Raw genomic sequence first — 23,331 nt, forward strand, 5'->3', positions numbered from 1 at the left:
TGCAAACTATATGCTTTTCGCCAAGACTAGATGGTAACGGACACACTCTATGCTTCTGTCTTTTTCTCTTCTTCTACAGGAGCCTTCGCTGATTCAGCTGCCTTCTTAACTCCCTTGATATCGGCGAACGAGGCGCTGTTGGTTTCCTCGACGGGAGACCAAGGATGTCTTTCTGAACGGTGGATGGGGGTAACGATGGATGGGTCTTCATAGATGAGATTAGGAACCTACAAGGGAGTTAGCTAGATGACACTTTGAGAGAAATCTGAATGTGTTGCGTGACTTCACCTTCTTAAGTTGGCTTCTGTCGATTCCTGGGTCCATATTGATTAAAAATAGATATAAAGAAGAAGAGGTGACAAGGGTTACAAAATCAACAGAATTAATGAGTTCAGATTTAAAAGCCCGTCATCCTCAGCTAAGGCGCATGTGACATCAATGTCCTGGTAAGGTATCTGAGTTGATGTGCGATAAGAAACCACCAAGTATCGTGGAATGAGTGTCCCCTCGTCTCAACACATTGGAGGAACTACAATGCCTAGCATGAAGTTTCAGCATCGCTAATGACGAACAAGATCTCTCAGAATATTTAATTAGTCTCAATCTTTTTTATTCCAGAATTTTTATCTACGGTGTAGTATCCATAATATCAAGCTTTCCTTGGCTTGAAATCTTTCGCTGCTTTCTCCACTCCATGATCTGTTCCTTTAAATCAGTAGCTATTTGAAAATTTGATTAGGCGGTTGCACGTATGTTACTTTTTATTCAATGTCTGAAGGCTTACCTGGTTTGATCATATCCATTGAAAGAGGTGCACGGCTGAAGGGGTCCCTCTTGTCACCCAACAGATGTGCTCTTATGGTGCTGCGATCAACAATCATATTGGAAGTTGGAAGCACAACGGGATCTTCCATGAGATGCGATAAGATGGGATCTGTTCAATGTTTGTATTTTAGTAAGCTGCACAAAGTGTTATTCATAGCCTTCCTATAGTTACCTATAAACTCGTCTGGAATGTCGCCGAGTTCGTCCTCTTCTTCATGTTCTTCTTGTCTGGAAATTTCTACTCTGTTGACAAACCGTTCTAGCTCAGCTATATCATCCCGATACTTCAAACCATGTTTGAGGAGAATGGACGCAGCTCTTGAAAAGTAGTTCTTTTGGTAGGATCGCTCATCTCTTGAAACCGCCTTCACAAAAGTATCCGAGTTGAGGTTGAGATATATATCGATAATCTGAGCAAGCAGAGTTCGTGGTGCAAAGTGATATTTCTCCCGATTTTTGACCTGTTGTCGGTTGATGGTATTGGTTAAACCACTGTGATTTCTCCCCCCCCCCCTCTCGCTCTCTACACAAAGTTGTCTTTCGTGATCCCTCCTTACCTTCAGTTCTGTGCATTTTGGTCCCACCAGTTGTGACAAGTTATAATCCAACATGGCAGCTAAGCGGTCGACAATTTCTCCAGCCATGAAAGGTTCAGGAATTTCCTTTGTAAGGTATTCCAGCATATGCACTGTTGAGTTGCCCATAGTGACATAAAATCGTGCTTGCCTTTCGTTACCAGTCAAAGTCGCTTGACGCTCTCTTAGCAATTGCTAGATAGAATAGCACAATTAGTAACAACACTGATTATACCAAGTGTATAAAGTACTGCAATAATAGACTGTCACTTACAGGATTCGCCGCAAGTTCAGGTGAAGGGTGCCCCAACTCATCTTCCAAACCTTTAATTTCGGTTAAACGAGTCAAGCTTTCATCGAGTAGGTATGTTACGTCACTCATCAGCATATTGGCAAATTGAATGAAAAGTTCGTGGTTCCTAAAAAAGTAAGAAGTATGTGAGATTTGAAAGCTTTCGCTTGAGACATACCCTTGGCATTGTGGACAACTTACGCAGTGGATTTTCGCAAACTATCTCTATGCGATTGGTTGCTCCACAGGTTTTTCATGACTTCACTGATGTTGTAACGAATGTTGAACTTGTCGTAAAATTGAGAACTTGCTCCAGTTTGCTCCACCTCTGTACGAAACTCCATCAGATATTGCTAGCCATAATCGTTCACATCTTACAATTTGGATGATACATACCAACAAACAAATTTAACATTGCCGGCATCAAGTACTTCAATGATATCTGCTGAGAGTGCAGGGCGTCTTCAAGGTCACCAGGAATTCCTTGTCCAATGGGGTATGTGAAGTAGCACAGAATCTATCAAGAAAGATTCGGCGACTGAGCTTATAAGTCGGCGACTTTCAGCAACATAATATCTTTTACATACCTCTACAAGCTTTGCCTTCAAATATGGATTTTTGATATACTGGCCATTCGATAGGAATGTGATGATGAAGGTAATCAATTCTGCTTGGGAATTTGACTTTAAGATTCGATGATGATATGCTTGCCTAGAGCAGAGTCAGCGATTGAAACCATACAGCACATACACCTCACACAAAACACCATAAGATACTTACTTTCCAAGGAAGACAAAAAAATCAACAATGTCTTGCACAATCCATTCAGGGAGCATGGAGAACGGTACTGGTACATCTTTCGGTAAGGGAAGACTGACTGTCTCCCAAGGGTGCTTGCCCTTTGGATCCACCAATCGAACCATCCAGCTCATGACGAAGTTATAAAATCTCATGGTGTGAGATAGAAAATCCTTGTCGAGCACCATAGCCTCCATGGCTAGTTTGTTCGACTCCATACTGGTCAATTTGTTCTAAATGATTGTTAGATATTTTCTTCAAAACATGCTAGCCTTCCCACCCGAAATGTACGCACCTTTCCTCGCTGCAAAATGATATTAGCCATGGGAGCATTGACGGGATCGTTCATTTGATTTCTTTCATAGTCCTCCAACTCCTGTTTGAAGTCAGCACAAGCCTTTACTTGTTCTTGATAGTCCGAAAAGGATTTGATGGGACCGTAGTGTAAATAGGCCAAGGTAAGGGTGAATACTTGAGTAATGAAATTTGAGCCTGTACCAAAATTTGTGGCATGTTAGTGACATTGCTATGAATTTCTAACAGTTCATTGAGAAAAGCGGATATTACCTTTCTTTTCTGACAGCTTCTTGTCGTAAAATTCGTCTGATTCTGGCTTTGCAGCATTGAGCAGCGTTTCTTCTTTGAGATTGAGCCAATCGCTGCCAAAGATATGGTCGATTTCAACCTTATCGATCTAATAGACGATGCTCATTGAATAAAAAAATCTATCGTATTGATGATCACAAATGCATGCTACATCGTACCTTGCTGGCTCTAAAGTCGAGAAACGGATCACATAGGTTGAGTAACCCTTGGGTAATATTGCTCAAAAGACCATCTGAGGACACCTGTGTTTTGTCAACTCTCATTTGAGCGCGTTTCAAATTAAGTTGGATGATGTGTTGAAGATAATTAATAAGCTGTTGTCTTGTCTCAGGGGACGCTCGCACCATATTGTTCATAATTTGATGTACAGAAATCTGCAACGCTTGTTAACACTCATTCTCATAGCACTGAGTGGTATGTCATCGGAACATATCTACTTACTCGAATGCTATGTACAGTGGATCTCACAGTGTTGACGGTCGATTCTATATCCGCACCAGTCCTAGTTTCAGGGTTTTTGAAATAGGATTCGGCAACTTTTGGCTACCCGAAGCACGTAATGAGTAAATTGGATACTCAAAACGAGAATCCAAATCTAATGTTACTTACAGCTACATCCGGAAAACCAGAAAGTCTAAAGAAAGGTCCAAGCAAGGAAACAACCTCAATATTGTTCGCCACAGCATTTTCAGGGTCGAATTCATCAAGCAATGGTAACTGTCGAGGAACTCGTTGTTAAAAAGCAAAGCACACGCTGCTCATACGTAGCAGTTGTACGTACCATACTGGCGATAGGTTTGTAAAGAGTCACCTGAGCAAGAACCTAACGAAATAGATTTTAGTAGAAAAACAAAATCTCATTCGCATTACTCGTACTTCGACTTACCCTCATCGGCGCCAGAAATTCATCCAATATGGTCATATTCGTGAGATCTCGAGAAATAGATAGTAATGGGGGGCCAAAAATCTTGAGTGCAAGTGGTGAATATCACAGTGCATATAGCTCACATTGTGTCTATACAACTTACCCCTTCCAGCCCATCGCCGTCAAAACGAGCAATCATTGCATCCACATATTCTGAGGGCAACCCATTCCCATTATCTATTCCCACCAAAAGCTTCTCCTTCAGCAATTCCGTGCCCTCTTTAGTTTCAGAGCTCTGAGGAAACATGCCTGGCATCTGCGTGACTAAGCCGGCATATGAGACAAGTAGATCTTTAGCACTGTCAATCACAGCAATTCTTTGTTGAAGGGTTTTGGCATCGATATTCTACAAAGTAGTATGCATGTTAGTGACATGCATATTAATGGTGGTATGAGACTTAGTGAACCTGACTGACTTTGCTTCGCGCTATCAAATTTCTTCTGATATCTTGAGCTCTGGACCAAGATTGAAGCAGGTACTCGAAGTGTGGAAGAAGGATCTCCTTGCGACCGAACGCCGATAAGCTTGCATCGTTTGGATTTAGCTCTTGTGGATCAATGGAAAGGCGTGCGACCAAGGCTCGATCAAGTGTATCTTTAGTGATGTTGTATGGTTTTGCAACGGAGTCTGTATCAATTGAGTTTAGTTTTCAATCAGTAAATTGTTTCAATCTCCAAAAAGGAGTCGCTTTGCCATGCTTTGGCCTTACCGCCCAATTCCTCGTAAAGTTCGTTATCCAAACCCGACAAATAGACAGCCTGCTCCATATTTTTGGCCTAGCGATGGATAATTATGTCAGCAATGGAAGATTTCTTTGTTTGTGCAGATAAATGAACTTTACATTCAAAGTGACGTTCAAAATCTTGCTGATAGCCTTATTCTGCCAGTCGTCAAAGGCCGCATTGATGGAAACTGGTGAGTTGAGCGATGGCGTCGTTTGCATCGATGGTGACTGTACGAGAGAGTGCAAGAATATATATTAGATAATGGTAAACTATTACAATCATTCAATACGGTATTTCACAGCCAATTTTGGCCAATATTGCGTTGCGTAAAAGGCCCTGAGTTCAGTACTCGCTCTTGGGGCATTCAAATTCAGATTTCGCGCAGGAGGGTTGGCATCGGTCATTGTGGCATCGCTGGTTCGTAGCTGAGATTTGCCTTGAGTCGAGTTTGGTGAAGTCTGTGCTTGGCTGTTCTCGTTTTCTGTACGATCCCGTAGATGGGGTAGCTGCTTTGGCCGAATGTGTTGAACAATCCCTGCTTGGTGGCTCCACTATGAATACAGAGTAGTCATGTACGATGGTCTTACCTGTCCTGCGTTAGACATTTCTTTTCTCACTTCTAGCTAAACGAGCACTCTAAAGCTTATAACAGAATATTGGTATACGATGACCTGAAGTCGGCGTGACGTGACGGCGATTTCTAAGTCCGAACGATACTTGAAAGTAACTTTCTCACTATTGTTCAGCTCCACAATGTTTTTATCCTTCAATATCTTTAGGAAACATTATTTGAGCCTTAGCTTTGATATAGTATTATTAAATGAATGTGTAAGGATCTTTTGAGTAGATGCTGCAGGACTCCGTTATCAAATCGGCGGTCAACATACACTGACAATTTCCCAAAAACCCTTCCATAGGTAAGAAGATAGGCGTAGAGTGATAAATAGAAAGTACATAATGAGTTTATTGAGTTTAACGATACTGGTATGTTCACTTGATATTCTTCTTTGCAGTTCCAATTTGACAAGAATTGACCTGAATAGTGAAGATATAATAATTTAGTTGAGACATGAAATCGGCTTTCTCGATTCAGATATAGATTGCTAATTACCTTCGTAGCAAAGCGAAGAGAACAAAGTGTTTCATTGAAATGTGTGAGTAAAGGTGAGATGTTTACAAACATGAGTGTCTTGCTGTTGCCACCTGTAAATACAGAAAAACGTAGAAACGAGAGCGACGGTCAATGGATAGTTCAAAACACCTAACGCTGTACTTTGTCCCTTATTAAACATACCAAGTGAGTTTTGCAACAAGTAAGTCAATTTCGAATTTCGATAAGGTATATGGCTGCCTTCTTTGCTGTTGGCCAAGGCATAGATAACATCGCCTAAGGAACTCAAGCTCTTGTTGATGGCTTGCGTCTCCTTCAGCCTATCACCTGTTGACCCAGATGAAGAGAGTCGCTCGGAGCCAGCCAAATCAATCAAGTTCAAAACGCCTGTAGTGACTTCGCCAGTAACAGAGTTTCTACCGTTGAGCTTCAAGGTAAAAACGCTGTGACTTCTTGACGATCGTTCGTTTATGTTGGTAGCTCCAACTGCTCGGTTTTGGCTTGCCTTTTTCAACAAATTTGTGACCTTTGCTGGCGAGTCCAACAAAACTGTGATGGTAATGTATTAGAACCCGCACCTCCTACATTCATATGGTTCTATTCAGTATATCTTACCGGTTGTCATATCGGTGACTATGGTACTACCATTTTTTTCGTGCTTTATCTCATGTTTGAGTTTACCAAAGTCGTTAGGATTGCCAAGCAAGTCGTGGATGGTCTCATTGTAAATTTGTAAGAACTGTCCCTCCATTTCGTATGTCCAATTCTTGTTCTTCAGCTTTTCAGCTGTCTTGTAGATTTGCCGGACTGTTTTTGGAATCATACCCGTTTGCTCTTCAGCAGCACCTCGCACACCTTCCATGGTGTATGTCTGTATGGTTTGGAAGAAGTTCATTCGCATGTCAGCAACTCATCTTTCGTAGTCCGCGTTTGTGCTATTTGACAGCACGTCCATTACGTACCTTTCCACTTCCAGTTTGTCCGTAGGCAAAGATGCATACGTTGTACCCATCTAAAGCTGACTGCACCAGATGTGAGATTTCTTCAAAGCACTCGTCTTGAGTTGCACTTGGCTGGAAAACTCTGTCAAATGTGAAAGGATATGACTTGATAGCCACTGTGCCATTGCTCGACGTAGTTGAGTCAGCAAGTTCAAGCTGATTTTTTTCTATGCCTGGATAAGCTATATCTGTAACACTGGCAGCAGCCTTCTTCTCAGTGTCTAAAATGGAGAGTGTAAATATTCCATACGCACATCGTTCAATTGCAAGATATAATATTACCTAAAACGGGTCTAATGCGGCAAAATACTCTGATATTGCCCTTCAGCTCTTGGATGGTGTTATGGAGTCGTCGACGATTCTTCTCCTCTTCGAGCAGCTTGTCTTCGATGTCAGAAACCGTAATCTTTGCAGCGTTGAGCTCTGCAGTCAATTTCTCGATAGTCTGTTCTCTATCCTTCAGTAATTCTTCAGTGTTCTTACAATCCAGTATAGTTAGCTAATGCAAATAGAAATCACTCCGAGTCACGCATCTTAACGCAAAGTACCTGTAATCTCAACTTCAAATTTCGTGTGTCGGATTCCATCGTTAAAACTGCTGCTGAATTTTCCGATATGGTTGTTCGCAGCTTGGAGTTTTCTGTCTTTTGGTCTTGAAGCCTGTTCATAGTGTCTTCTAGATCTTGCTCTAATGAGCGTTTTTGCCTTTGCAATGATTGATTGGAAGCATCCAATTCGTTGACTTCTCGTTGGTGTCTGCTTCGCAAGTTTTCCAAGTCGTCATTGTGCTTTCGCTCAACCATCTGAAAGTCATCTTCAGTGAGATACAGTTGCAGTATCTAAGGGTGATGAGACATCATTCTTAACTTACCAAAAGCTCGTCTTTAAGGTTTGAGACTTGTCGCATAGCCTCTTGGTTTTCGCTTTCCTTACTTTCAACCTTAAGTTCAAGATTTTGTCGGAAGGATTCCAGCTCTTTGACTTCAAAGAAGTAATTTTTAGTTCATGAAGGCAGCTAAATATGGTTTGGTAGAACATAAGTACGATGCTTACTTTTTGAATGTTCTTGTTCAAGAAGGTCTTTCATGCTGTTGACTGTGTCATCAGAATTTTTAACCTTGCTCTGTAACATAGGCAGGAGTTGCTCCATATCACTAAGTCTTCCTTTGGTGTCCCAGGCTGGTCGCTTCTTTAGCTTGGGCATGCCTGTAGCCGGATTGACTGCAGCTTGCGGTGGTTTGTCAGCAGGTGCATTATCTTCGCTTGCTTTTTTAGTGTTAGATGCCGCAAGTGGTTTTCGTCTGTTCGCTATAGAAGCAGGTCTGGCGACGGCTCTATTTGGTTTGTCGACTGATTTTACACCATTACTATTATTCGATACGCTGGAGAAACTGGCTGAAGGTGTTTTCAGGCTCGTAATGGCTGGTCTTGCTGTACTATTATTAAGCTTCACGCGTGAAACGCCGTTTTCATGCTTTGGAGAGGATGAAATTTTTCTCTTCATGCCTGCTTTCAGTTCTGCTTTGGGTTTAATGGATGATTTGCCGTCTTTGAGCGTGTCCCCTTTGTTATTACGCGGAATGTTGTTATTGGAGACCGATAATGGAGCCGGTTTTTTCGCGTTATTGGCGACCTTGGTTGTGTTTGCGGAATGAATAGGTAGTTTCGTTGATCGTTGCGGCAAAGTCTGTGGAATATGTTTAGTTCAGGTTAAAGGAAGTTCCCAAACAAGGACAAAGATTCAAGTGTCATTTTCAACCTACCGGTTGTAGCCTATCCTGCATTGGTGGTGATGGACTTGCGAAGGAGGTTAAAGCAACGAAATGAAAGACTAAATCGCGGTTTTGACGTCACGCGACAGGTACAACCTGTTCTCGAAATTTTTTGCTTTTTAATCCTTTGACTGTACTTTTCCCTGCTTACTGGGCAATTAAGAACTTATTTTTGTACAGTAAGGCAATACTGCATAGACCAGCGAGCTACTTTGTATTGTATACAGCTTACGCTCAGATGATCCCCTGCCTACAATCTGACTTTTGACAGCACCCGGTACAACCCTATTTTGCTAGTCATACATCTAAACATTGCCCAATGCAAGTCTGTTGCAAAACTCCGTATGTATACTAATGAATAATTCGAGCGTTTATCTAACAAGATTTGTCTGTGGGATATGGATTGGGCTTGCAACAGGAATCGGAAATCTACATGTCTATACATAATGGTCTTTGGAAAAAGGGAGTAATCATCTAGACTACTCGTGGAGCGAGTGAAACGAGCTTCATCCACTTCTTCTGTCTCAATTCTGCAGCAACTACTCCAAGAACACGAGTGCCAAGTGGCTCCTTCTTCTGGTTCAAAAGAATGCAGGCATTGTCGTCGAAGCGGATATATCTACCATCAGGTCGGCCGACTTCCTTCTTTGTGCGAACAATAACTGCATGTCTGACATCTCCCTTCTTGACTTTGAGAGAGGCAGCTTGTGTTCCGATTAAACTGGGGTTGATAGGTCTAGCTCGCTTGACAACGCAAACAATCTCATCGCCTGCAAGGGTATGAATGAGATTGGAGAAATCGAGAATGAGCAGTGCTTCAGTCAGCTTACCAAGTCTAGCGTATCTTCCTCCGCTCATTACTTTAATGCACTCGGCAATGACTGCGCCAGAGTTATCAATAACAGACATAGTTCCTTTGAGCCCGATCATGTTGTATTTTGTCGATTACTGAAACAACCCAAAAAAAATGTATGGCCCAAGTAAATATGCTATGGCGGCGCTTTAAATTGCCAGTGGCTTATTGCTGAAATTTCAGGGCTTGCTGTATTTTCGCAAGCCCAACAAAGTTGATTCAGGTCGAAATTCAGGACAATATGCCGCGTTGGTCAATATCAATGAAATGGTTGATAATTTTCTATACGTCTTCTCATCTTTAAAGCATTTTATAGCTTTGAAAACGTTACTGACGCTCAATGAACGCTTTGCCTGTCACCGTTCCTTCAAGATAAAGATACTTAATTGAGATTTTTGAGCAAATGGATTGATCATGGCGCTTGATGATAAAAAGACATTCATTCAATTTTATAATTCCAGTTTTATTCCTTCTAAAGATCAAAGTATTGTAGACAGAGGAATTCGTATAGACAACAGTGTCATAAGACGGTACTGGCGTGACTACCTTTTCCGGAGCAGTATCAGACTGTTCACGCGGGGAAGTTCTTGGTCAAGGACATATCATGAAGTTCACGCTAGTAGTTGCAGCGACTGAGGAACTCGGCATCGGTCTCAAAGCCAACCTACCATGGCGGATTCCCAAAGACATGGCCTTCTTCAAGGCGATCACCACTAAGATTCCAAAGGATTTTCCAATTCAGGCAGCAGAGTCTTGTACCGTTCAGAATGCTGTGATCATGGGAAGAGTTACATGGGAATCTATTCCGCTAAAATTTCGACCTTTAGACTCAAGAAAGAACATAGTCATATCTCGAAATACCGACTACGATGTGTATGTGGCTCATGCAACAGCTGTGTTAACATATTGCCAAAGCTAACATCTTTTTTGTCATGGACTTATCCACTAACAGACAGACAAAGGACCAGACAGTCAAACTAGTTTCATCAGTAGAGAGAGCATTCGAAGTCATAGACGCATCAACAACCCCACGCATCTTCGTTATTGGAGGCGCTCAAATTTACCGAGAAGCAATTAAGCATGCTAACTGCACGTCCATATTATTGACTAGAATACGGTCCAAAGTTGACTGCGATACCTTCTTCCCAGAGATCGACGACAGTCTTTTCCGACTGGCATCGCATGAAGAACTAGAAAAATTTGTAGAAGAACAAGTTGCAGAAGGGATACAGACACACAATAATCTCGATTACCAATTTACAATGTATGTTAAGCGTTAGTATTACAATAAAAAACGTAGGCGAGCACTCTATATAAAGCTTGTCAAACTTTGTAAACTATGGTCTACTGTAATGAGCAATGAGAAGGCGGGCACCACGCGTGGCATAATCCTTGATGAAAAAACCTGATATTGCCAAAGCTACTGGTGGAACAATCCAGCCAAGAAGCCAGCTTGAAACTGGCGGCGTCAGTCTTCTAACGAGATTCTTCACCTGTATCTTGAGTTGATCTACATCGCTTGAATTGTCCAGAACGATATTGGCGAGTTTGACTTTTTCACTCAAAGGCATTTGGGAGCGAATTCGTTGCGTTGCAGCTTCTTCAGTCATGTTGTCGCGTTTCACTATTCGTTGGAGTTGCAACAGTTCGGAGCTATTTTAAATCGTTAGCCAAGACACATGTGATTTGCATAAGTCCAACCTGCAAGTTATTCACACTGACCAGAATACCACGACAGTGGTGTTGACAAATTTGTCAAGCTTGCTCTCGAAGAGCAACGGGACATCCAGAAATACCAGCTTTTTTCCAGTCATCCAATGCCAAAATACTTGCTTAAACATCTCGAGGCGGACATATGGGTGAACGCAGCTGTTGAGTACCTTGCGTTTGTCCGAGTCACCAAAAATGATGGCACCTAGCTTAGGTCTATCGATAGTTCCGTCGGCATTCAATACCTCGTCACCAAAGTGTTTTCGAATTAATTTATATGCTCTACGACCAGGCTCCACGACTTGCCGAGCAATGAGGTCGGCATCGATAATTGGTACATTCTGCTCTGCTATAATCCGAGACACAGTGGACTTGCCTAATTCAAAACGTTGGGATAATATTTAGCGTATGTCCCTACAAATCAGTAATGGAAGTAGCATAAGACAATGGTCAAGATGTTCTTACCAGAGCCAATACCACCAGTAAGCCCGATTAATTTCATTGGTAGATGGTTTAAGGTGATTCGGCGTTTGTCGGTATTCCAAGCAAAAAGACAATTCCTTGCTCCAATACATATTATTTTTTATGATAAAAGTAGCGGCCAATCAAATGCTTTCGCATTGGCTATTACCATTTGTTCGAAAAAAACTACCGCTAAAAGACGTCGCGGATTTTTATCTCAGTATGTATTTTTATGTAATATGTTTATTGAGCTATGGTGCGAGATAATTCAATGAATGGAGTGGGGCTTTGGAAAATACTAGAAGCTGTGTACAAACGGTAAGGCGATTTGAGCATTAAAAAAAATAGGCATAAAAGGTGAACTGAAATAGCATGAATGGCTCACCTCACATACGAAGAACTGAAACATATTCAGAATTTCATCTCATTCTAGTCCATTAGATAAATGCATAATTAAACCAAATAATAGGCTCAGAAAATATCATGATGGAACGGCTTTGTATGTAACAAAGTAAGGATGAGGAGCTATACTAGTTTAATCCTCGTAGACAATGTCACAGTAGTGTACTATTCTCAGGTAACAGTCTGGGAATAAGGTATTGGAGAAGCATGTTTGAGATATAACTAACACATAACGAGAACAGCCATTTCGTCTGAACGGGTCTATTATTGAATTCATAACTCAGAGACCAAGCACTAAACTTGAATGCGTCTGTAGTGTTTAGCCTAAAGTATGGGTTTTGTGGAAAATAGTTTTAGCCAGCAAGTTTAACGTCATTTGAGAAATGTCACGCTGTGTGTACAACGACAATGCGTAAGAGAAGAAATGAATCGCCGGTTCTGCAGTTTTCGTGGCAGTCAGGTTATCAACACAATTGCATACCATCGCTCATTACATGCATCGGACGGATAATAACAAATCCGGTCCGAAAGCAATATACCATAGCTCAATGAAGCCGCTAGCTTTTCATTTAGAGAGGAGAATAAATGTTTTCATCATGAATTGTCGTCCATGCATTAAACATAATAACCAGTGCCAACATATGATATGTTACGACGAACTCGCCAACCAGTAAGATATCAAAATTTTATTATTCCTGTTGAGTTAGATGATACAATTTATCATCTCATCTCTTTGCTCATTTTATTGGCGGTCAAATAGATCAATTACAATGCTATATGCCTTCGCTAATTTGCCTTATATGTATCATTTCTTTCGCCTAAACTCGTTCATCCGAAAAGTTTAGCCGGCTGACTTATTACATTTTCCGTTGTTGAGAGTTATGAAATTAACCAATCTTTTTGTTAGAGTGATTACTGGTAACAGTATATATTTATCCGTAGAACTCTTATTATCATATTATGCAGGTGGCACAAAAGGAGTTTCTGATCACGGAAAACCAGCATGGTTAAATAGATACCGCGGTCACAGCATACAGAAAATTGCTCCTACATCATCCAATCCGGATTTTCTTCCCATTGTCTTACTCCTGTTTTTATAAAAAGTGGAGGTATCTGCATACTTGACTGACAGTAAACTTCTTCAATTCAAACTGTTAAATGGACGAATTCAAATTTAAATATCCTCTTGATCAGTATCATACTGTCAATCAACTATTTGCCGCCATCACTGAAAAATTCTCATCTTCCACCTATATTCAATACTGGAAAGATCCTGATGATGAACATCCGTGCTCATTGACATACCGTGAAGTTGACATCATTACTAGCAACCTGGCTCATCGCTTGCAAAATCAATATGACCTACAAGGCCAGGCATTGGCATATCTGGCGGATAATTCCCTACAATATGGACTCTATCTGCTCGCTTTCGTGAAGCTTGAATGCCGCGTTATGCTTCTCAGCCCAAAGAATTCTGAAACTGCAATGGTGGATCTAATGAAAAGGACTGACACAAAATTCCTGGTCCACAATAAGCGGTTTGCGAAAGAATCAAGTTCCGTAATCGACCAAATTGATGGAGGGACAACTTTTCTCGCCTTTGATGTCGACACCGAAGAAACTAAAGAACTTGATAATGGGGCTCAAAGCATATGGCTTACCGAGAGAAATTCAGAGGTTAAATCAGAGAAAATCGCCTTTATCATCCATAGTTCCGGAACTACAGGGTTTCCAAAACCTATTTACCTCAGTAACCGGTATATGCTGCATATGCTTAACAACTATGCAAACCTGCTTGATGTTGTCGAGTCACCTAAGCTTCTTTCTCTTGCTCCAATGTATCACATTATGGGCGCCATATTTTTTGGTATCGCGCTTATTGGGGGAACATACGTGTTTCCTACGAACGTAAGTCTAAAATTCCAATATCTGTCTCAATTTGTGCTTTATTTTGACAACTCGGCATCTGGTTAGTTCCCACCTCTTGCGACTACAATCACCGATAGTCTTCGAAAATCTCAAGCGAACAGTATGATGGTTGCCCCGATTTTACTTGAGCAGCTTGCCCAGTTAATCCAAATGGATGCTACTGATGTTGATGTACTGAAAAATGTGAAACTCGCTTTGTAAGTTGTTTTTCTGGGAATGATTCGTCTTTAACATTATTTCAAAAGTTTAACAAATGGCATTCTCAGTTTTGGAGGAGCTCCTTTGCAACAACAGGCTGGAAACATTCTGATGGACCACGGAATGAACATAAAATCCTCTTATGGATCAACTGGTAAGTTGATCTGTGGAACACACTGTTGTATACTACGATTTTATTCTGTAGTTTTACTTCAGGATGTAATTTATCATATGCGATACCAGTATACCAATACAACTTCTTGTTTCTAGAAATGGGCCTAGCTGCTACTGCAGATCCAGATGCAAACTGTAAAGAGTTCACGCCAATGAAAATTGTCTTACCCAGCAAGCACTACGTAATGGAAGATACTGACTATGGAAGCGAAATTAAGCAATTGATTATATTGCCCAACAGCCCATTCATGGCAACAAATGCCAGCAATCGTCCTGACGGATCATATGCGACAAATGATGTATGGACGCCGCATCCGAGTAAACCTGGATACTGGTTTATTAGTGGAAGAGCTGATGATACTTTGATCATGTAAGTGTTTTATACTTCAGTGGACCCTCTACTGAGCAGTAAAAGAATGGCAGTTTAATGGTGCCTTTAGGTCAAATGGAGAAAAAACAAACCCTGTTCCAATGGAGGCAGCTATGAGAAACTCCAACGCGCTCATTGAGCAGTGCGCTGTTATCGGACAAAGTCGAGCTGCAACATCTGTGCTAGTTCAATTGAATGTCAAAGAGGCTATGGGAAAAGATATTTACGATATGCTTAGTATCGGTAAGTTCCTGCGGAGATAATATGGTAATTCATACATTGCAGTTACTGACTTCATATAACAGTGGAGGCTGCGGTTGATAAAGCCAATCGAGATGCTCCGGCACATTCCAAGATTATATTTCCTGACATGGTCAAGGTACTCCCGCTTATAGAAAAGCTGCCAGTAACTGACAAGGGAACGCTATCACGAAAAAAGGCAGAGAAGCAGTATGGTCACTATCTTGAAGTCATGTACGATAATTTTTTCAACCAGTCAAGCGAGTTACAACAAGATAAAGGAGATACGAAACTGCCATTGGAGCCGACGGTCATATCTGACTTCCTGAAAACAACTATCGCAAAACTCATCAAAGTGAAGCCATCAGAAGTAAATACTACTATGAACGTATTTGATCAAGGCTTAGATTCACTTCTGGCGGTTCAGCTCAGGAATAGGTAAGCAAAACTCCACAAAGTCTGTATCAGTTTTTCGAGATTTTTTTAAATTTTAAAACTTCCCGATTTTCTCAGCATTGTCAAGTTCACGAAAAATGTACCCACCAACTTTGTGTTTCAGAACAGTACAATTAAAGACATGACTCAAGCCATTTGCCAAGATTTGGAAACTGATGTTGTCGAAGCATCATATCAAGCAACCAGAGGCCTATTGTCGAAGTACATAAAGCTTATTGACGAGCAAATGCCACGGCCCACCCGGTCATATCAGACGAAAAACAGAGGAGATGATGTAGTTGTATTGACTGGTGCTACTGGTTCTCTGGGAGCTCTTGTACTACAGGCCATGCTTCAAAATAAGTCTATACGAAAGGTGTACGCTCTAGTGAGAGGCAAAGATGGCCGTGACAGATTAAAAAAGGCTTTCTCTAGTCGTGCGTTGGATACACGACTTCTGAAGTCTGCCAAATTACAGGTTTACCCTTTCGACCAAGCCAAAAAATGCCTTGGATTAGACCGTCAGCAATACAGGAGCATTCAGACTGAAGCCACAGTGATTTGCCATTGCGCATGGATGTTGGATTTCCTCCAACCTGTTACCTACTATGAGAAGGAATGCATCAATGGACTTTTCAACTTACTTCAACTAGCCTATAACGGCGGCAACAATTCTATGCGCTTCCATTTCATCTCCAGTGTTAGCGCAAGTATGGCTATGAAAGGCGAGGTGTTTGAACAGCCACTTCCAGATGATCCATCCTGCGCTGCCCCTATGGGTTACGCTCAAAGTAAATTCATTGCTGAACATTTGATGCGGTATGTTACGCAAAACAAGGGTAAGTTAACAAGAGCTATTTAATACAATTTGGCTGTCTACCGTATCTTAACTTCGTTTTCTAAAACACAGGCATCCAAGGCTATGTAGAGCGAGTAGGTCAGATGAGCGGTGATACAGTCAATGGCTACTGGAATCCCCAAGAGCAATATCCACTTATGGTTGCAGGTGGAGCAGTATACATGAAGAAGGTAATTACACTTGGTCAACCTACGAGTTACATGATAGCCACTCTAACCTTTGAAAATATGTTCATATATAGATGCCTATTATGAATAGCGAGATTGATTGGATACCTCTAGATTACTCTGCTGCTGCAATCCTGGAGATCATTATGAACACCGCTAACGATGCACCTTCACCTACTGGATCCATTTTCCATATCGTTAATCCAAACAGAGTCACTTGGATGGACTTTTTGGAAGCACTTCATGCTAATGGACTCAAGTTCAGCCACGTATCCCCTGAAGAATGGATAAACGAGTTATCGGAAGACGATAGAAATCCAGCATTCAAGTTAATTTCCTTCTATCAAGACGTAGTTGGAGGGATGGAATTGCCTGTCTGGGTAACGTCAAAGACACAGAGTGTCAGCCGAAAACTGAAGGCAACACCCCAATTAGACGCTGCGCTGGTGGGTAAATGTCTCCAGAATTGGAAGCGCATAGGTCTGTTCAATTAGCATCCCAAACATTATCATTTTCACAACAAACTTTACTTAGACAATGAACAAATACCAATAATAGTTCACACACAATGAATCCCTCTAGTCTGTCAATAAAACAATTTCTATTAATCTTTTGTGATAAGTGAATAACTATTTGGAAATGCTAGGCGATATTTTTTGTATGGCAATACGGGTTTCTATTTCCTCAGTTACAAGCCGTGCAATTTCGAATTAGTCAACCAGTCTGCAGAGACATCCTCAAGATGGATGTCGAAGTCTACAAGATCCTTGTATTGACCGTTGCTGATAAGGCCACGCACTTTTGCAAATGTATCCACGTTTGTCAATTGAAAATCCGAACTTGCAGTGAACGACGATTTGCTATGCTGCCATTGACCACCATTCTTGATATGCGGCTGCAGAACGCAAAAAAAAGAAAAAAGAAAACGCAGTTAGATCGAGAAGTCTCGAAAGAATGAGAGAGCATTAAGACTAACCAAGATGGCACTTTCTTTGTTGTTGTGCAAGTCGATATTGTCATTATCAATCTGTGGTGTATGGTAAAAGCACATGAGTCTATGGTAGCCAAAATGTTCATAGGCACAGCTGCAGAACCTACCAAAAATACAACAGCATTCTTGTTTTGTCGCGAAATCTTGTCTATCGTTTTAATCGTATGCTCATTCAACGATCGGTCGGTGTTGTTCTCGTTCGCAACGTACCAACCAACTATTTCCAGTTTATTTTTCGTCGCATACAGATCAACCTAAAAGGAAAGCGTCAGAACTACGTGTTGGGGATACGTTACCATGTCCTCACGTCTCATGACATTCACCTGTTGTAATGCGACCTCTAGCATTGGCGTGAGGGTAGTCCAGTGATGGAACAAAGGTACAGCTTGCGTGATGTTGACGGTTTCGCTGTCAGATGAAGATGCTTCTGCCAATAGAATACCGCAAACTTCTGAAGATGGGTATTTAGCAGCATGCAGTAAAGGTAAGGCGTAGGCACGCTCGTTGACGGTATACTTGACCATGGTGGCGTGAAATCGAGTTTGAGCAGAGGAATAGGTTGAGGTCGAGCTTTTGAGCTGAAGTTGAATTGGCCAGGAAGCAGTCTTTTGCTTCCGTGACGAAGCATACCGAGTATATTTGATTCACTGTACGGAATTACATACAAGAAGGAACTACTGTATCAAGATAGTCGTTAAGCATATCAACATAATAAAATATGGTCCTATTAATCGGGCATCTTCTATTTTATATAATTCTTGCAATTAAATAATATGGCAGCGGTTCAGGATTTGTTGACCTCTATACTATTTCAAGGAATTATAACGCTGCTCTAAAAACTGCTTGATGGTTGTGGAAGAGTTGTAAATGTCAGGGTACAACTCGGATGAAGAAAGGTAGTCTTCAGATCGGACAAAGCCATTTCTGAAGAATCCACAGCGAGCAAGCTGAAATTTCATCGTATGTTTTAGTCAAGACGTCAAATTATTTAAGATAGCAAACCATGCAACTTACCTGGAGGCCGAACTTTGGGTACCCATCCGCCTTCTTAATCATCTCCTGTAATTCATCCAGATCGACTTGCTTGCGTTGCAACTTTGTTCCAGAGACCTCTTCCCATAAATCAATCAGCTGGTTTTGGGTAGCAGAATGTCCATCAATCATGATGCGCTTATTGATGGTATTAGGGTCATCAATAGTGCGAACGACATATCGAGCGATATCATTCACTGAATTAGTAAGGATAGTGACGTTGCCTTCTCCCCATCTTGTAATAGTTGTAGTCTCTAAGGTGATCGGGTTACGTTGAGTCCAATCGCAAAGCTTGCCCAAGGATATTTCCATAAATGCACCATTGTCGATAATGGTGTAGGGGATGTTAGCGTCAAAGACGGCTTGATGGACTTTGAGACCCTGTTTAAAAAGCTTTAGTACCAACATCATATTTCCACCGCAGCTCACCTCCTGTACTTACATCTTCGGTCATTGCAAAGTCATGGGGATCCCGGCGGTAGTCCATTCCAAAGTCGCATGGAATGAATCTTTTGATGGTGCCGACTTCTTTCAGGGCTTCGATGAGAGGAAATTGTTCTGTTGTTTGGAAAGAACCAAGACAACATATGCAAACATCCATGCCTTGAAGTGCAGCCACTAAGTCTTCCTTACTGTTGAGCTCTCCAGGAATCAATTGTACACCGCGTTCCTTCAACTTGTTGAAAGCATCGGCTTTCTCGGGATTTTCTAACGATTGAGGACGAACAAAGGCAGTCAATTGATGATGTGTGCCCTGAAAAGCTTCCATAACCTTGCCGCCGAGCCAGCCAGTGGAGCCTACAATCAATACTTTGGACATATTCGATGGATGAGAACCAAAAAGTGATGAGCTTAAAAATTTCTGCATAAATGTTACTTTATACGTTTTACAAACCGAGTATCGGGCTTGTGACGTTCTGTGTTGCGAATCAGGATGTCCATGTCTTTCACAAACTCATCCATTTGGAGCTCAGGAATAGCTGCATTAGCACCAGAAGGTATGGGAGTAGTTCCACGGTCTAAAAATTGATTTGTTTGTTGTATGGAGTACAGCTGGCTAAATCTGAACATAGATGTGTTAAGGTTGGTACGGATCTCAGAACCTTACGTAAATACTACGGTAGTGCAAAAACCCCTCCATAACGGTACTCCGGTATATGCCCTAGGTGTATCCAATCTTCATGAGCTGGGAAAAGCTCTATCATCAAATGTTCCAGTCATCCATATACACCATGATTGCACTTCTCTCATCCAAGAACAGCGTCGTAGGCAACGCGACCTGAAGATGCGACGTAACATGGAATGGATCACGATTACAACGGCGTTCAGCGGTCTTTTTGCGACGTATTGGATGAGAAATCAGCGATTTATGGGTCATGGCGAGTCTCAGTCTGCCATCAAATCTCTCTTCAATGATTTTCAGGAGCACGTTCATTCTTTGCTCGCCACCTTTACTATCGCCAACCACTCCATATCTCAAACCAACGGCGACTCGCATCAAGGTGTACAACCACGGTTGTCGCCTGCCGAGATCATTGCGACAGGAGATATTGCTGGGACTTCGTCACAGAATAGCCCTACTAAACGTTCCGGTTTCTTCTTGGGGTGCCCAATTTCATATGTGAAGAATAACAAGGGCACAATATTGCTCACATCAACCATCATTGCATCCATGTCGTTATGGATCCGCAGCCGTCATGACTACGTCTTGATAAAGGTTAATTCCACTGACAGTCCGAGGCAGATCGAACATTTCCTTATTCGACAAGATGCTGCACAGTTGAACCAGTCTCTAGCCGAAAAGGCGAGGGATGCCTTGCCCTTATGTATAGCAGTCGTCGCTTCGTCAGTACTGATTCAACGAACTTGGATGTCAAGTAACCGGTAGAAATAATATAAATGAAGCTTCTTTTTTGTTCTTCACATTGTCAACGTAAGCGCGCCAAATACCATTTTTAATTATTTAATACAAAGTTGTGAGGGTTGTTTTCAAAACGAATGGGAGATTTTCTACAACTAAGCGGTCTTAATTTCTGTAGAAATGGGATTATGGGCATACACAGAATAGCCAACTGATCGCTTAATACGCAGCATTTCTTTGAAGGTGTCCTCATTACCATGTTTGACTTCAAAGTCATGCCACTTCTGCCAGAAAGACTCGGCCGACTAAAGAAGTACTGATGTTAAGCACTGTTTCATTCAGTTGACGTACACATGTGTGAAAGACTTACCCTTGGGTCTGCAAATTGAGCAGCGTGTCCATAAACTGCGCGAGCACGGTCAATTTCACCAAGCTTGGTCTCAATATCGGCATATTTAAGGCACATTGTTCGGGCATCTCTATCTGGCAACACTTCAATGGCCTTCTCGTATATATCACGAGTGGCCGTAACACCGAATGATGCACTTGCTTTGGCAATGTAAAAGTTGAACATCTATTATGATGGCAGTGTATCAGCATATGAGCATGTATATTCATTTGCGCATTATAAAGGCAAGCCTTACCTCTAGGCGATCTTCATCTGATACAGCTCTTGTTGCCCGATCGTATATACGCATGGCATGACGAGCCAAACCATGTTCCTCTTCCAGCTTTCCGTACATGAGATATAGTGGCTTCGCATACTTGGGAGGACATCCATCCAACGACTTTTCGAACAAGTCTCTTGTACGTTCCAGCTTTGTTCCGCCCTATATCAATGGAAGCAATCAGTATCCAGCTATCCATTAAGCTATCAGACGTGAATTCTTAATACTCACATATCGTCGTAAAAATCTTTCCAAATATATATTCCAAAGTTCAAACGCAATTGGCCATCCAAAGAGATCGATTCCTCGTTCATAAACCTTGAAAGAATCTTCGTAGTATTCGTTCTCTTCCAAAAAGGTTGCATAGTTGACAATGATCTGTGGATTTGCGATACGGAGGTCCATGATTTTGTCGTACACTGCTTTTGTGCTTTCCACAGTACCAACACTTTCTTCGAGGTCAACATAGAAGCCCCAAAGCTTGAGACTCTTGAAGACGCGTTGCTGTGGGGAGATGGTTTCGTCGTGGAAGTTGACATTGTGTGGGTTAACATTGCCGAGGCGAGGGATAACCGTTGCCCGACCCATAACATCCAGAGCATTGTCAAACGATTCGTGTCGAGTTTCCATTTCGGCATATTCGCACCAGACTTCAGCCAAATCATTGACACTGGCAAAAGGCACTTTGACAGCTTTTTCAAAGATAGATCTAGCAGATTCCAAATCTCCACCGTCTTCGTAGAATTTGGCAAAGTGAATCCACAGTGTATGGAATTTGCCAGGCGCCTTTCTGGGATTGACGGTTTGAACAGCGTCAGTGTAGGTTTCGACAACCTATAGAATGAAATGGTTTTAGAGATAAGAAAGCACATAAGAGTAAAAAATAGCATGTTTTTGTTTGTACCTTGGCCTTGTCATCTTTCCAGAGGGAAACCCGCTTTTCCCATTCCAACACATTATTAGGATTTTGTCGAAGAAGAACGTCGTTAACAAGGAACGGTCTTCGGTCCATGAGTCGCTCGAATCTCAACAAACGCATATCGAGGTCCAAGTCTTCTTCTTTGTCCACATCGCCACTTTCTTCACGTTCGGCAGCAAGCTCCATTTTGCTAGTGATGACTTCCTCCTCAAATTCGGCGTATGCATCAAATACGGCTGTGAAGTCACGCACTGTCATGACGGTTGTGATGCCTTCTTCATACACGTCGCGAGCTTTATCGAGAAGTCCTAGCTTGATCCAATACATTGCAAGTAAGCAGTAAAGCATACCAACTTGGTCCGTAAATCGTCGAATACCGCTTCGAATTATGGCCTCCACCTTCAAAGTCTTGATATCCTCGCTATATTTGACTACGAGGTCGCATAGATCTTGCCACAATTGATAATGTGACTTTCCACGCACGGATTTAAATTTATCGTCGTTTACTACAGACGCCAGTTTGATGGCTGCTTCGTCGTAGTGTTCTAGTGACAACAGGTGATCTATATAAGCTTCAACGTGCGATGGATCAAGCTGAAATGTACATTAGTAAGCTTTCACGACTTTACATAATAGGTCGCATTCGGTTGTAGTTAACGCCTTACCTTGAGGTATCTCTTGTATAACTTGTTGGCTGTTTCGCCACCAACTTCCTTTGCGAACTCCAAGTATAGCGTCCAGACACGCTCGTGTTGAGTGAGGGGAAGCGATCGCAATGCTTTGTCAAAGGTGCGACGAGTTCGAGTGATGTGTGGTTGCTTCATCAAGAATGCACAATAATCCAACCAAATACGAGGCATCTGCAGACCACGTATTTTAGTACTTGAATGTAATTTGAGCACTCTTATATTATCTTTCTTACCTTGTTCAACAATACCAAAGAGCGCTCATAGCACTCGTTGACAGCCTCGAAAAGATCTGCATGTTGAATGGGATTCAAACCCTTGATTTGAGCTCGTCGAAGATCCAAGTATTTTTTCCAAATTTTGTACGATCCAGGAAGCTGCTTCAAACAACGTTCGTAAACAAGGAACAATTGGTTCTTTGGTGCGTCTTTCTTATGTTCGATATATCTTAGCCAGCATCGAAGAGTATTAGGATTGCGAAGGATTTCTTCTTCGTACGGAACATCATCATCGGTCTGTCCGATCAAACAGTTAGAATGCGGTAGTGTCAAAGTAAATCAATGGTCTACACTTACGATTAAGAGAGTGTCCGCGAAATGTGAAGTATCGCGTACTTCTCCAGGTATTGTCGCAGCGACCATTCTGTTGTTCTATGTTACGGTAGTTTTAAGTCAAGACGTATTCTTGTTGCTTTTGGCTCGTTATGTGACGTGCAATTTTTTTGACCGTTTCCCAACCCAAGCG

At 41.8% G+C, this 23,331-nt stretch overlaps 10 protein-coding genes across 10 annotated transcripts; 3 read left to right on the plus strand and 7 right to left on the minus strand.

Annotated features, from left to right (window-relative positions):
- Nucleotides 1-586: 586 nt before the first annotated feature.
- Nucleotides 587-5,385, minus strand: K450DRAFT_235570 (uncharacterized protein). The gene is made up of 21 exons (XM_051588109.1): nucleotides 5,335-5,385; nucleotides 4,864-4,974; nucleotides 4,732-4,798; nucleotides 4,438-4,649; nucleotides 4,125-4,367; nucleotides 3,983-4,063; nucleotides 3,878-3,919; nucleotides 3,706-3,813; nucleotides 3,538-3,639; nucleotides 3,255-3,470; nucleotides 3,058-3,184; nucleotides 2,786-2,982; nucleotides 2,473-2,723; nucleotides 2,280-2,403; nucleotides 2,089-2,209; nucleotides 1,894-2,020; nucleotides 1,675-1,819; nucleotides 1,383-1,595; nucleotides 998-1,286; nucleotides 785-934; nucleotides 587-719 (listed from the first exon to the last, which is right to left on the minus strand). The coding sequence occupies exons 1-21, from the start codon at nucleotides 5,350-5,352 to the stop codon at nucleotides 628-630; spliced, it is 3,036 nt and encodes a 1,011-aa protein (XP_051445710.1). The 5' UTR covers nucleotides 5,353-5,385; the 3' UTR covers nucleotides 587-627.
- Nucleotides 5,386-5,679: 294 nt separating this feature from the next.
- Nucleotides 5,680-8,708, minus strand: K450DRAFT_235577 (uncharacterized protein). Its single transcript, XM_051588110.1, has 10 exons — nucleotides 8,623-8,708; nucleotides 7,913-8,546; nucleotides 7,731-7,840; nucleotides 7,408-7,662; nucleotides 7,142-7,337; nucleotides 6,821-7,080; nucleotides 6,474-6,729; nucleotides 6,042-6,407; nucleotides 5,859-5,950; nucleotides 5,680-5,782 (listed from the first exon to the last, which is right to left on the minus strand). Exons 1-10 carry the CDS (start codon nucleotides 8,641-8,643, stop codon nucleotides 5,738-5,740), a joined length of 2,235 nt encoding a protein of 744 aa, XP_051445711.1. The 5' UTR covers nucleotides 8,644-8,708; the 3' UTR covers nucleotides 5,680-5,737.
- A 75-nt stretch (nucleotides 8,709-8,783) lies between these two features.
- K450DRAFT_235583 (uncharacterized protein) lies at nucleotides 8,784-9,609 on the minus strand. Its single transcript, XM_051588111.1, has one exon. It carries the CDS (start codon nucleotides 9,559-9,561, stop codon nucleotides 9,106-9,108), a length of 456 nt encoding a protein of 151 aa, XP_051445712.1. The 5' UTR covers nucleotides 9,562-9,609; the 3' UTR covers nucleotides 8,784-9,105.
- Nucleotides 9,610-9,809: 200 nt separating this feature from the next.
- K450DRAFT_235584 (uncharacterized protein) lies at nucleotides 9,810-10,793 on the plus strand. Its single transcript, XM_051588112.1, has 2 exons — nucleotides 9,810-10,357; nucleotides 10,437-10,793. Exons 1-2 carry the CDS (start codon nucleotides 10,089-10,091, stop codon nucleotides 10,762-10,764), a joined length of 597 nt encoding a protein of 198 aa, XP_051445713.1. The 5' UTR covers nucleotides 9,810-10,088; the 3' UTR covers nucleotides 10,765-10,793.
- Nucleotides 10,793-11,732, minus strand: K450DRAFT_235587 (uncharacterized protein). The gene is made up of 3 exons (XM_051588113.1): nucleotides 11,660-11,732; nucleotides 11,207-11,570; nucleotides 10,793-11,137 (listed from the first exon to the last, which is right to left on the minus strand). The coding sequence occupies exons 1-3, from the start codon at nucleotides 11,694-11,696 to the stop codon at nucleotides 10,822-10,824; spliced, it is 717 nt and encodes a 238-aa protein (XP_051445714.1). The 5' UTR covers nucleotides 11,697-11,732; the 3' UTR covers nucleotides 10,793-10,821.
- A 1,439-nt stretch (nucleotides 11,733-13,171) lies between these two features.
- Nucleotides 13,172-17,048, plus strand: K450DRAFT_235591 (uncharacterized protein). Its single transcript, XM_051588114.1, has 9 exons — nucleotides 13,172-13,966; nucleotides 14,033-14,184; nucleotides 14,254-14,339; nucleotides 14,456-14,729; nucleotides 14,800-14,972; nucleotides 15,035-15,407; nucleotides 15,483-16,243; nucleotides 16,315-16,433; nucleotides 16,505-17,048. The coding sequence occupies exons 1-9, from the start codon at nucleotides 13,217-13,219 to the stop codon at nucleotides 16,922-16,924; spliced, it is 3,108 nt and encodes a 1,035-aa protein (XP_051445715.1). The 5' UTR covers nucleotides 13,172-13,216; the 3' UTR covers nucleotides 16,925-17,048.
- Nucleotides 17,022-18,435, minus strand: K450DRAFT_235594 (uncharacterized protein). The gene is made up of 4 exons (XM_051588115.1): nucleotides 17,745-18,435; nucleotides 17,529-17,675; nucleotides 17,407-17,457; nucleotides 17,022-17,325 (listed from the first exon to the last, which is right to left on the minus strand). Exons 1-4 carry the CDS (start codon nucleotides 17,943-17,945, stop codon nucleotides 17,119-17,121), a joined length of 606 nt encoding a protein of 201 aa, XP_051445716.1. The 5' UTR covers nucleotides 17,946-18,435; the 3' UTR covers nucleotides 17,022-17,118.
- On the minus strand, nucleotides 18,012-19,476 carry K450DRAFT_235603 (uncharacterized protein). Its single transcript, XM_051588116.1, has 3 exons — nucleotides 18,896-19,476; nucleotides 18,436-18,834; nucleotides 18,012-18,368 (listed from the first exon to the last, which is right to left on the minus strand). The coding sequence occupies exons 1-3, from the start codon at nucleotides 19,319-19,321 to the stop codon at nucleotides 18,228-18,230; spliced, it is 966 nt and encodes a 321-aa protein (XP_051445717.1). The 5' UTR covers nucleotides 19,322-19,476; the 3' UTR covers nucleotides 18,012-18,227.
- Nucleotides 19,324-20,375, plus strand: K450DRAFT_235607 (uncharacterized protein). Its single transcript, XM_051588117.1, has 2 exons — nucleotides 19,324-19,451; nucleotides 19,527-20,375. The coding sequence occupies exons 1-2, from the start codon at nucleotides 19,388-19,390 to the stop codon at nucleotides 20,339-20,341; spliced, it is 879 nt and encodes a 292-aa protein (XP_051445718.1). The 5' UTR covers nucleotides 19,324-19,387; the 3' UTR covers nucleotides 20,342-20,375.
- Nucleotides 20,211-23,318, minus strand: K450DRAFT_235611 (uncharacterized protein). Its single transcript, XM_051588118.1, has 8 exons — nucleotides 23,163-23,318; nucleotides 22,824-23,102; nucleotides 22,567-22,761; nucleotides 21,887-22,495; nucleotides 21,214-21,816; nucleotides 20,959-21,144; nucleotides 20,685-20,888; nucleotides 20,211-20,619 (listed from the first exon to the last, which is right to left on the minus strand). Exons 1-8 carry the CDS (start codon nucleotides 23,226-23,228, stop codon nucleotides 20,470-20,472), a joined length of 2,292 nt encoding a protein of 763 aa, XP_051445719.1. The 5' UTR covers nucleotides 23,229-23,318; the 3' UTR covers nucleotides 20,211-20,469.
- Between the last annotated feature and the right edge of the window lie 13 nt (nucleotides 23,319-23,331).

This window comes from Umbelopsis ramanniana (genome assembly GCF_025399195.1).
Source record: "Umbelopsis ramanniana AG unplaced genomic scaffold K450scaffold_19, whole genome shotgun sequence".
NCBI classification, from domain to species: Eukaryota; Fungi; Mucoromycota; class Umbelopsidomycetes; order Umbelopsidales; family Umbelopsidaceae; genus Umbelopsis; species Umbelopsis ramanniana.